The following is a 13638-nucleotide window of genomic DNA, read 5'->3' on the forward strand; positions in this document are numbered from 1 at the left end:
ACAAATGATATTTTCATGTCATTGAATATCAGGTTCATATGTGGTATGTCACTGCATAATTGTAGGTTAATATTACAAGTCCTTTAAATTTATATCTGTTTTATAGTTATCCATGAGGCCCAGTCAGACGTTTCAATAACAGTATTTGCATTTAATAACACCTGGAGAAATTTTATAAAGGTTGGCCATTAGATTCTTTTTAATAAACTCCTAAACCAACTTATGATTTTACAATCTACAATTTGAATAACTGTTCCCAGACAATTCTGCAGTACATAGGAGCCTCTTGGTATGTTAAGAGTTTTTCTATATTATTGAATTATATTTTCCTTACCAGAACCTGATTTTCTCCACTTCCTTATAATAGATTTTGAAATAAATTCCCAAGTTACTATATATTGTAAGATTTTACTTTATTAAATTAAACTATTTGAATTGACTAAGACGCTTCAGTTGAATTCATTGTATATTCTAGATTCTTAAAACATGTCTTTCGTTGATTATAACACTATTACATACATACAGAACTTTTACACCTAGCCAACTTGTAATTTCATACACTGCACAGAAAAATTAAAAGATATCTTTTCTTTAAATACATTAACAAGTTCAAATCTTTATTGGAAAGATGAAGTATTTCTTCACTTTGAAGAAAAGTTTTCATCATATGTAGTGATATGAAATGAAATTTCATGGGCAACCTGATAACTACAGAGTTGTGTTTTAAATTCTACTACCCAACATTTTACTCTACAAATTTTAGTGAATGCTGAGTGATATCAGTCATTTTTCATTTCAGAGACAGCCAATGAGGACATGGAAAAGGACAACACAACACTACTCATTCAGTTTGTTCTCTCAGGACTTGTTCATCTGCCCCAGTGGAAAATCCCCATGTTCCTGCTGTTCTTGGTCATCTATCTCATCACCATTGTGGGCAACCTTGGTCTGATCACTCTCATCTGGAATGACCCTCACCTTCACATTCCTATGTACTTATTTCTTGGGACTTTAGCTTTTGTGGATACTTGGTTATCATCCACAGTGACACCAAAGATGCTCCTAGACTTTTTTGCCAAGAATAAACTGATCTCTTTCTCTGAGTGCATGATACAGTTTTTTTCCTTTGCAATCTGTGCAACCACAGAATGTTTTCTCTTGGCATCAATGGCCTATGATCGCTATGCAGCCATATGCAAACCTTTACACTACTCAGTGATCATGACAAATAGACTCTGTGTACGTCTTTTAACATTGTCGTTTTTAGGTGGATTTATTCATGCTTTAATCCATGAAGGCTTTTTATTCAGATTAATTTTCTGTAGCTCTCACATAATACACCACTTTTATTGTGATGTTATACCACTGTTAAAGATTTCCTGTAATGACCCTTCTCTTAATTACCTGATGCTTTTTATTTTCTCTGGCTCGATTCAGGTATTCACAATTACAACTATCCTTGTCTCTTATACACTTGTTCTGTTTTCTATCCTAAAGCAGAAATCTATCAAAAGCATAAAGAAAGCCTTTTCCACCTGTGGAGCCCATCTCCTTTCTGTTTCTTTGTACTATGGCCCTCTGCTCTTCATGTATGTGCACCCTGCATCTCCACAAGTAAATGATGAAGACATGATGGACTCTGTATTTTATACCATCATAATTCCTGTACTGAACCCAATTATCTACAGTTTGAGGAATAAGCAAGTAAAAAGTTCACTGGCAAATTTTTTAAGGAGAAATACTTAGATTTCACATTATTATCTGTCATGCACTTATTAAAACATGGCAAATTTGTGTAGCCTTAATGTGGCTATATTTTAAACATTGTCAAAATATTTTGAAAATGAATCCAACCTTGAATTTTTGTTGTTGTTTTATATGTTTATGTATGTATGTGATGTAGGCATACCTATTTGTGAATTGTTACATTGGTCATGGAAACTTGTGCAGAGACCAGAGGGAGGTTAAATGTCCTGCATAATCCTTCTTATTTAATTTCTTGAGATAGTGTCTTTCACTGATCCCCAAGCTATAATTTTAACCTGCTAACCACAGTATTCCTCTTCTCCACCATTCACATCACTGAAATTACACGTGGACCCATGATCTGTTCTTCATTGGAAGCCCTTTCCTATTGATATTTGAATATCATGTTGCTAGGAATGCAACCACAATTTTGAAATTGAGCAGCAAGTGTTCTTTCCCACTGCACATATCCCAGTCCCCCAGAGCTAGCACTAAATGAACTCTTGTTTATGTATCCATTTCTTTAAAAATATTTGAAATGAATTTTAAATTATCTAAAGACAGTATAGTAAAAATAAATACAACAGAAATCAAATTAAAAATCTTTAACAGGTCTGTACATTACTTTTTATGACATAAGTATATTAGCTGTTGTAGTATTGTAGTTCCTGTAAAAACATCATGAATATAATGTCATTGATAACTTGGAGACTCATAGAACGTTTCCTTGTTCTGATGAGGCAGTGTTATGTCTCTGTAAACAGGTACAAACCATGGGATTGTAAGGTCTTTCATTAAATTTTGTTGGGAAATGATGATTCATATAGCAATTCTACTTGTGTTTTCTTTAAGGAACAATAAAGTCACTGGAGTACAAATGTAAGTATAAGACCAGTCAGGCTGTCAGAGGATGTTCTGTGGTCAGTGTGCTTGGGAGTGTGAGGAGAGGCTCATTTTTCTCACCATCTGGGCTGTCCTTGACATTCTGTCTACTTCCATTCTTATCAGCTTCCAGGAAGTTTCAGTAAATTAAAATGTTAACCGTTTCCATGAAATAAATATGTGAGGGATTTTATTGAGGAAATGTAGTGGTAGAAGATAGAAGTATCTCAATAGCTTAGATCTTAAATACTGAATTAACTAGCATTTAAATGGGCTATGTAAGAGTTATTAGAGTGTATATTTGAAAAAACTATTATAAATGTATATAAGCTAAGCTCAAACAGTGCTAAGATATGATGTCATAGACTCCCGTGGTTTTTTTTCTTTTTGTTATTATTGTTTGTTTCAATTTTTTGTCTGTTTCTTATTTTTGGACAGATGAGAAAAAAAGAAAATTATGGGAGCTTTATATGTAGGATGACCTTGATTGCAAATGTCATGCACTTCCCGAATGCAGAATAAAGGAACCATCTTCAGTCTCACCTCTGTTACATTTTGTTTGTTTGTTTGCTTGTTTGTTTGTTTTATCCATACACTTAAATTGGCTATTGAGAACCTTACCGTAGACACTACTCCTCTTATGTATATATATTGCAAAACTTTTTGGTTTTTTGCAACGTAACAAATATCTGTTGTTAACTCTTTTCCTTTCCAAAACTTTTTACCATGTAGGTTTTGGATTAAATCTTTCTCAAGTAAAATTATGTGAAGATGTAAAGATACAGAGATGTACATATGTATTTGTATGAATTTAGAGATTATATGTGATGTGATATTATCTGTGAGCATGATTGCACTTTTAGATATATAAAAGCATATTTGTTTCCCACATCCTCTGTTTGATCATCCTGGAATTGTTTGAGGTCTTTTTGTAAGACACAGCAACTTGTTTTGCCATTTGGAATTATTGACAGGTTGTGTGAACTTTAACATATGGGATATGTGGAAGAGTTTGTAAATAAATGCATTATTTTAAAAAAGATTATGAGACTCTGATCCCACCCTTTTGCCCCATTTTTGTTCCTTAGACATGAATGAACAGTTTTGTTTCCAAATACAAGTGGTCCATGGTGTCAAGTCTCATAAGAAAGGATTGATTAATAACATAGTCAAACCTCTAAACTGTAAGATTCATAGATCCTTTCTCTTTATACGTTGACTTATTTTGACTTTCTTTTTACAATTGTGGAAAAGATGGGTTAATTTAAAAGTGAAATTATACATACTTTTAAGGATTTGATAAATTTATATAGCACTATAATCTCAAAGAGAATATTACTAACTTATAGTCTTTAAAAGCTTATTTACTCTTCTTGGATCACATTTGACTTTGATTAATACTTAATTTTGGCTACAAACTTGTTCAGATTACAGTTTAAAGTCTTAAAACCCTTTCTTTCTTTTCCAACACACAGTATGGTGGTTTATAATCAGGTAGCTTTAAAGAAAGATTCATGAAATTTAAATTCACACTATATATGAAGGATGAAGTAAAGATGTATTGCTACTCTGTATCACATAATGAACATAGGCAGACTGTTGGCTTGGCATAGATGCTTCTTGTCAACTTGTCTTTATTCTTTGTGGTAACCAAAAGCAGTGTACACTGATAAAATAGTATTCCTGTTATAATTGAATGTTCCCCTTTTAATGTAGATTTTATATATCAGGAAGTATTGAATCTTAATACTGAATAATAAAAACCATATTTTAACAAATGTTATTATTGTTTTTAATTTGGAGTTCAGGTTTATAATACTAGAGCAGGTTTTATAATCCCTACTAGAACACTCAAAAATCTCAGGAAAGGAATGTCCAAATTGCTTTGAGATCACATATACAACTTTATTATTGTATTCAGAAAACATTGTTACCTTAAAGTTATTCACTACCTTTGGCTCTTTCTTTAATCTTTTCACTTCCTCACCTGCAATAATCTCTGAGAACTACGAGGCAGAGTATGCTATAGATGCCCCTTGTAATCTGGCAAATTTTGTAGACTTTTATTCTCTATCTCTTAAGCAGTTATGTGTCTTGATACTTGCCATATACTGCAAAAAAGAAGTTTGATTTGGAGAGGATTAAGAGAGGCACTAATTTGTAGGTATAACAAGTCAATAGGACTCAGTTTAATACTATGCCAATTTAGGACAATAATAGTGGTAGATTCTCCCTCTAGGGCCTATGATCTGTCTAGCCATAGGTACTTGGTACAGGGTAATAATGACAGGTATGAGTTTCAACACAGGAATTATGGAATGTGACTTAGGTACAATAGAAAGTGATTCATGCCATTATTGCACAGGTGAGCATGTCTTGTTAGATCAGTTATAATGATATAACTATAGCTCCAAATGTTCACTGAGCAACATTGTTAATTATCTTTATCCTACAGCAGTGTATGTAGCACCTTTCAAAACAGTGAAGGCTAGCTGGAAGAGGTGAAGCTTCCAGGGGAGTACCAGCTCAATTTCCCAATATTTTGTGGTTTAAATATGTGCTATTTTAGCAGTTGGGTCTTACCATATTCTGGGGTTAGCCAGAAGCCATGACAATAGCCTTTAATCTTTGTGGACCTATGGGATCTCACTGTTCAACTACTCCAAAAAAGATAAACTATCCCTGGCACTGGCACTTTTATTTGCTAGCCTGTGGTATTTAATAGGAGTCTTGTCACTCCATTATAAGGTAATTCACTTAAAGTCTCTCTCTCTCTCTCTCTCTCTCTCTCTCTCTCTCTCTTGTCTTTCTCTCACTCTCTCATATATATATATATATATATATATATATCATTATATGTAAAATATATAATGTACAATATTTTACATATTATTATTATTATTGGAATGCCTCTATAAACCATGAAATAATTAGAATCATGGAAAGAATACCATTCATGATAACATTAAGATATATGATGATGCTCATATTTTATGTAAACGTTGACACAGATATTTATATAAATAATACTTATCAGTAACCTGAATATACCTTAGCCCTGTTTTAACTAATTATGGTGTACAACAAATGTCTTATATGTCAGATAACCCCTAATTCATGACAGTGAACTCAGGTCTCATGGTCACATCACAGCCTGAGGTTGTACATTCAGGCTTGGTTAAGGCCCATGATGACTGAGGATAATATTTCCCAAAAGTTGCCTATTCCTGCCAAAGATTTCAGGGTTTTGCTGCAAATGTATGAGGACATAAACTGTAATTCATCCACAAGGACTTCTCAGTAACCTCAAACAGTGCCTCCTTCAGTTGTTGCTTCCTGGAGTAACAATAGTTGCTGAGTCAAAGGGGCTTGCTCTATACATTTTTTTTTCCTTTTTCTGAATTGCACACAAAAGCTGTTTCTTTTCTATCACTTTTCAAATTGGCTAGTGTAGCAAGAACTATAGGAAGCCTACGCCTAAAAGATGGCTCTGGTTTCAAGTACATCGTGGCCGTAAACAACACCACTGTGCAGGAGCTAGCCAGAATCTGGCGCCAACCCCTCCCAAGCGGGTGCATGCAAATTAAAGTGCCAGCAGACTGACCAATCCTAGGAGGACCCAAAGCTTTTCCCTGTGCTGGGGTGTATATAAGGAGTCCTCCCTGGGTGCCTGGGGTCCCCATAGCACATCAAGACATTCCTGCAATAAAGCTGTTGAATAGAATCCGATCATATTGTGTCTTCCTTGCCGGACAAGGTGAGCATAACAAATTGGTGGCCCATACGGTGGGGTCCCGAGGATCTCGTGGATTCAGAACTCTTCAGCTGAGGAACGGCGGTATCAGTAAGTCACCCAAATTGATCCCTGGTTAAAAGGGGGGATATGTTTTTCTCGCCCATAGATCCAGTGTGGATCTCTTGCCATTGTTGTTTTGTTTTTTTGTAAAGCCCAGCATGAAATTGCTTTTGCGCATGGCATGAACTTGTTTAGCAGATAAGCAGTGTGTTGAAGTGGTAAAGGCAGGTCAGAAAATTCTCACAGGACAACAAGAAAGTATGTCAGAGGAAGATAGGAAATACATAAGCAAAGGAAAAGAAAAGGGACAAAAAGATAGAGAAAAGGAGAAGGGAGAAAAGGCAAATTCAAAAGGAAAACGAAATAATGAGAAAGAAAAGGAAATAGAAAAAATATATCCTTCATTAAAAGACAACAATAAGTTCAGCAAGTTCTGACTCCAGTGACTCAGAGCTTGATAAAGATGAGGAAGTTGACCTAGAAGCAGAGGCTGCTCAATATGAGAGGGAAAGGTATGATCTGGATTGGCCATATAGAGCCAACCCAGTGAAAAAGGGAGTGTTGGTTAACAAAAGGTCAAAATTGAATGTACCAACAGGTCCACGTTTCAATCCTGATTACACTGGATAAAAGGAGTCTGCTAGGGCTGTTAGACCAGGTACCTCCTTCTGCCCAGAGGTGTGGAAAGAAATAGGATTAACCTTTCCGGTTATTGTTGATGGACAAGGGCAGCAGTATCACGAGCCAGTGGATTTTAAAACTATTAAGCAAATGGCTGAGTCAATCCATATCTACGGGGTGACTGCAGCCTTTGTAGTTGCACAGGTCCAGGAGCTTGCTAGATATTGCCTCACCCCCAGGGACTGGAACAATATAGCTGAGACATGCCTATCATCCAGATAGTATATAGATTGGAGGTCTTGGTCATATGAACATGCAAACAGCCAGGCAGCAGCTAATTTAGCCTCAGGACAAGACCCTCAGAGGCATTGGGATGTAGACATGCTCCTAGGCTTAGGGCAGTTTGCCTTAGATCAAACAAATTATCCTGAGGCAGTCTATGCCCAAATAAATGAGGTAGCTACCAAAGCCTGGAAGGCATTGCAGAACAAAGGCACAGTCTCAGGCAATCTTATGAAAAATTTGCAGGGCCCCACTTAACCATTCTCAGACTTTGTAGCATGACTCCTTGAGGCAGCTACTAGAATCTTTGGAGACCCTGATACAGCTATGCCTTTAGTCAAACAGCTAGTACATGAAGAATGCACTAAGGAATGCAGAGTAGCCATTACACCTTATAAACATAAAGGTTTAGAAGTATGGAGGAAGGTCTGCAGAGAACTAGAGGGCCCATTAACCAATGCAGGCCTAGCAGCAGCAGTAGTGCAGTTGGGCAAGTTTAGCAATGATGCTTGTTATAAGAGAGGCCAAAAAGGACATTTTAGAAGACAATGTCCTGAAAATGAAAAGAGAACTACATTAGATAAATCTAGACAACTGGGAATATGCCATAAATGTAGAAAAGGAAAACATTGCACAAATGAGTGCAGATCAACAAAAGATATAGACGGCCCACCATTACAAGCAGGATATGGTGGCCCCAGGACAAAAAACAGACAATGGGGCCCATGTCCCCAGGGCCCTCAAATATATGGGGCCCTTCATACAGAACAGAAGAAACCTTGGCCATCTTTTCGACATCTGAGAGACCAAGGAGAGTCACTATGGGCTCCACAGGCCTGGACTTCCACTCCACCACCAGACTTGTACTAACCCCACAGATGGGTGTACAGCCCATAGAGACAGATTTTAAAGGCCCACTTCCAAATTACACCGTGGTGCTGCTGCTTGGATGTTCATCGTCTGCCTTAAAAGGATTACAAATTACCCCTGAAGTGATTGATCCAGATTATACGGGGGTTGTGAAAATCTTAGTGGCCTCCCCCAGTGGCATTTTAGCTATATCCCCAGGAGATAGAATTGCTCAATTGTTGCTACTACCCAGTTTACATAAATATTTCCCAGCAAATAATAAAATAAGAGGGGAGAGTGGACTAGGTTCTACAGGTTCTCGATTTGCTTTCTTATCTATGGAATTAGGAAACCGCCCCATGTTAACTTTGGAGATTGAAGGACGATCCTTTTTAGGATTATTAGACACTGGTGCAGATTGCAGTAGTATCTCCACTCAGGATTGGCTGTCAAAGTGGCCCTTGAGACATCATCTCAAAGCCTGTGTGGTCTTGGTTATGAGACTACCCCTCTTATTAGTATAAGGAATTGACATGGAAAAATGAGGAAGGTAAGTAGGGAAAATTCCTCCCCTACATTGTGGACATACCTGTGACCCTATTGGGCAGGGATGTCTTAACCGAGATGGATCTTAGATTAACTAATGAGTATTCCCCACAAGCCCGAGAAATTATGTCTAGTATGGGCTACACTCCAGGAAAAGGATTGGGAAGTCATTACAAGGCAGTACTATGCTAGTACCAACTAAGTTCAAACAAGATAAAAAGGGATTGGTTTATTCCTAGGGGCTGTTGAGGGCAGTATACCCATTACTTGGAAAACAGAGGAACCTGTATGGGTTCCTCAATGACCTCTTTCCTCTGAAAAATTGGCAGTAGCCAGAGAATTAGTAGAGGAACAATTGAAATTAGGACATATTAAACTTTCCCAGTCACCTTGGAATACACCCATATTTGTGATTAAGAAAAAATCAGGCAAATGGAGGCTCCTGCATGATCCTCGACCCATTAATAACCAAATGCAGATTATGGGTCCCATACAGTGGGGTCTGCCCCTACTTTCTAGTTTGCCCAAAGGGTGGCCTATTATAATCATTGATATTAAAGATTGTTTTTTCTCTATTCACCTTGCATTGTGTGATAGCGAGCACTCTGCCTTTACTCTTCATTCTGTGAATAATGAAGAGCCTGATAAACGGTATCAGTGGATAGTTTTACCTTAAGGGATGGCAAACTGTCGTACTATGTGTGAACTTTTTGTAGGAGAAGCCCTACAACCTGTCCGTGGTGCATTCCCAAAATTAAGGATAGTACATTATATAGATGATATCCTTTTTACCTCAAAGAATAAAGAAAGTTTAGATGAAGCCTATATTAAGCTATTAAAAGAATTAGAAATGAAACAATTATTTATAGCTCCTGATAAAGTTCAAATGGGAAATTTAGGAGAGTTCTTGGGTGCCCAAATTACTCCACATTTTACTACACCTCAAAAGATAGAATTACGTAAAGATCATTCGAAAACATTGAATGATTTCCAGAAGTTGTTGGGAGATATAAATTGGATTCGTCCATATATGAGGCTATCAAATTTTGAATTGATCCCTCTTTTTGATATACTGAAGGGCAATCCACAGCTTTCGTCACCTTGTGCTCTCACCCCTGAGGCCCGAGTAGCATTAGAAAAGGTAGAAAGTTGTTTAGAAAAGGCCAAGCTGTATAGATGGAAAGAAGGAGAGGACATCCTCCTATGTCTTTTGAAGACATTCTGTCAACCAACAGGAGTGTTATGGCAGTCAGGTCCTCTATTGTGGATCCATCCTCATGTGTCTTCCAATAAAACCCTTGAATATTATCCCATTGCTGTAGCTCAATTAGCGACTCTGGGCATTAAATCATGTATTTAACATTTTGGAGCACCCCCTCAGAAAATCATTACACCTTATAATGCTAATCAAATACAGATCCTAAGTTCTTTGATAGATGATTGGGCCCTATTGCACTGTAGTTTTGATGGGGGGTTAGATAATCATTATCCCAAAGATCCTTTGCTACANTTTTTTAGTGAACATCCAGTGATTTTTTCCAAAAATCACAGTATCAAAACCCATATCGGATGCACTGGATATTTATACGGATGGTTATAAAACAGGTGTTGGTGCCTATGTAGTTAATTCTCAAAAGCCCNTTCTTTTTCAATACAATCCTGGCACCTGAAACTTACTGAATGTAAAATTGTCTTGGAAGTATTCAAAGCTTTTAAGGAATCTTTTAATCTAGTCTCTGATTCTGCTTATGTAGTAAATGCAGTGTGTGCATGAGAAGTTGCTGGACTCCTTAGACCAACCAGCCCTGTGTTCACCATCTTATTAGAGTTACAAAAATTAATTTGGAAAAGAACACATGAATTCTTTATTCAACATATTCAAGCTCACTCTACCTTGCCAGGCCCTATGGCTGAAAGAAATGCCTTAATGAATGCTAGCACTCGCATGGAATTTATTTTTCACGCCATCCCACTGGAGCTTGCAAAAGATTTNCATCAATTGTATCATGTTCCTGCTGCCACACTTCAGCAGAAATTTGATATCTCAAGAGCCTCAGCAGGAGATGTGGTGTTACAATGCCCACATTGTGTGCAGTTTCACCACCCTCCTCATGTTGGTATTAACCCTTGTGGATTGCTTCCTCTAAAACTCTGGCAAATGGATGTTACTCATGTCTCAGCATTTGGAAAATTAAAATATGTTCATGTTTCAATTGACACCTGTTCAAGTATCATTTTTGCCTCCCCCATGTCTGGTGTGAAATCCCACAAGGTGGTTGGCCATTGCCTAGAAGCCTGGGCAGCTTGGGGAAAGCCAGATAGTTTAAAAATTGAATATGACCCCACATATACATCAAAATTATTCCAAAGCTTTGCAAAATAATGCAGGTTAGTCACTCTACTAGCCTTCCCTACAATCCAGAGGCCCAAGGCATTGTGGAAAGAGCACATCGAACCTTAAAAGAACTCATACAAAAACAAAAAGGGGGAATCGCCAATGTCGAGCCAAAGAAAAATTATCTGTAGCCCTCTTTACTTTAAATTTTTTTATTCTGGATGAACATGGTCATTAGGCTGCAGATAGGCATGCCATGACCTCGCCTATCATTAAACAGGATGTCAAACGGAAAGATGTCTTAACTGGAAAATGGTATGGCTCAGATCCCATTATTTTGAGATTCAGGGGAGCTGTTTGTGTTTTTCCACATGGTCAAGAACACCTGATTTGGGTACCAGAGAGGCTGTCATGAAAATTGCTCCCCCCCGACAGAGATATAGATTGTAATAGTTCCGGAAGGACATGTTTTTAGCAGAGTGTTGGCAGGGTATACTGCTGTGGTTGTGAAACTTCCCACCTTTGTGCCTAGTGTAGATTTTGAAATATTTGCCACATATGCCCATTGGTGCTACTCACTGAGTGGTCCAATTTGAACCTCTTTTCCTCGAATCTTTGCTTCTGTTTGAGAATGAGTTCATTCACCAAGAAATTAGGATAGAGATGGTCAATATTGTCCACAACATAATCACGCTTGGGACATCTCTTATTGTCCTCCAAACTCTGATGAATACACTTGTAGCAAAAGCTGTGGCCACATTTTGTCACGTATGCCTCCTCAATCATATCAAAGCAGGTGGGACTTTCTCTTATTTCTCCTTTTAACGTTGAGAAATTCCATAGGAATTGACTTAGTTCAAGAATAGTTTGAAGAATTGTATAAAGATGTCCAAATGTCCTGTGTCTCATCTACCCCTCTACAAGCTAATTTCTCTCAGTCTCTTGAACAGAGTCGCCTCTTATCTGAGTACCTTAAAGGAAATTGGTCGGCTAAAGTGGAGCAGTTGTCCAGAAAGCTGTTCCTCCAGATTGCCAAACTCAACAGCACTGAACTGGACCCTGTCGCCTTGCAGGACTTCACCTCCTGAATCACCAATGCCTTCTCATTCTTTAAAGAATGGGTGGGAATGTTGGCCTGGGGGGCAGTGGTCCTCCTGGGTTGTGTCTTTTCTCCTCCCTGGGTTTCCGGGGTCCCCGTAGCACAGCGACACATTCCTGCAATAAAATCTGGTGAAGAATCTGACTGTGTTGTGTCTTCCTTGCTGGACAAGGTGGGCATGACAAATTGGTGGGAGGACTCCTTATATACACCCCAGCAGAGGGAAAAGCTTTGTGTCCTCCTGGGATTGGTCAGTCTGATGGCACCTTAATTTGCATGCACCCCCTTGGGAGGGGTTGGCTCCAGATTCGGGATAGCGCCTGCACATTGGTGTTGTTTATGGCCACAGTGTACCAGAAACCGGCGCCATCTTTTAGTCGTTGGCTGCCTACAAAAAACAAATGAGGTTAATATTGTTTCCACATCTAATACTTCTGTGACTTTTGCTACTTTTTAAATTTTTTTTATTTATTATTTTCTTTGTATACATTTCAAATGCTATCCGGAAAGTTTCCTGTACTCCACACTGCCCTGCTCCCCTACCCACCTACTCCCTCTTCTTGGCCCTGGTGTTCCCATGTACTGGGGCATATAGAGTTTGCCAGAGCAAGGGGCCTCTCTTCCTAATGATGGCCAACTAGGCCATCTTCTGCTACATATGCAGCTAGAGACATGAGCTCTTGGGTACTGGTAAGTTCATATTTTTCTTCTACCTATAGGGTTGCAGAACCCTTTAGCTCCTTGGGTTCTTTCTCTAGATCCTCCATTGGGGGCCCTGTGTTCCATCCAATAGATGACTGTGAGCATCCACTTTTGTGTTTGCCAGGCACTGGCATAATCTCTAGAGAGACAGCTATATCAGGGTCCGAATTGATCCATTATTATCTCCTTGTACTCAGGTCAAGTCTAAGTGGATCATAGAACTCCACATAAAACCAGAGACACTGAAACTTATATAGGAGAAAGTAGGGAAAAGCCTTGAAGATATGGGCATAGGGGAAAAATTCCTGAATAGAACAGCAATGGCTTGTGCTGTAAGATCCATAAATGGGACATCATAAAATTGCAAAGCTTTTGTAAGGCAAAAGACACTGTCAATAAGACAAAAAGGCCACCAACAGATAGGGAAAGGATCTTTACCAATCCTAAATCAGATAGGGGACTAATATCCAATATATATAAAGAACTCAAAAGGTGTACTCCAGAAAAGAAAATTACCCCGTTAAAAATGGGGCTCAGTGCTAAACAAAGAATTCTCACATGAGGAATACTGAATGACTGAGAAGCACCTGAAAAAATGTTCAACATCCTTAATCATCAGGGAAATGCAAATGAAAACAACCCTGAAATTCCACCTCGCACAAGTCAGAATGGCTAAGATCAAAAATTCAGGTGACAGCAGATGCTGGCGAGGGTGTGGAGAAAGAAGGACACTCCTCCATTGTTGGTGGGAGTGCAAGCTTGTACAACTAATCTGGAAGT

General features: G+C 38.2%; 1 protein-coding gene across 1 annotated transcript; it reads left to right on the forward strand.

Annotated features, from left to right (window-relative positions):
• Window positions 1-797: 797 nt before the first annotated feature.
• Window positions 798-1793, forward strand: LOC110288056 (olfactory receptor 187-like). Its single transcript, XM_021154511.1, has one exon. The coding sequence runs from the start codon at window positions 817-819 to the stop codon at window positions 1744-1746; it is 930 nt and encodes a 309-aa protein (XP_021010170.1). The 5' UTR covers window positions 798-816; the 3' UTR covers window positions 1747-1793.
• The last annotated feature ends 11845 nt before the right edge of the window (window positions 1794-13638 follow it).

The sequence above is a fragment of the Mus caroli genome, unplaced genomic scaffold (assembly GCF_900094665.2).
Source record: "Mus caroli unplaced genomic scaffold, CAROLI_EIJ_v1.1 scaffold_11103_1, whole genome shotgun sequence".
NCBI classification, from domain to species: Eukaryota; Metazoa; Chordata; class Mammalia; order Rodentia; family Muridae; genus Mus; species Mus caroli.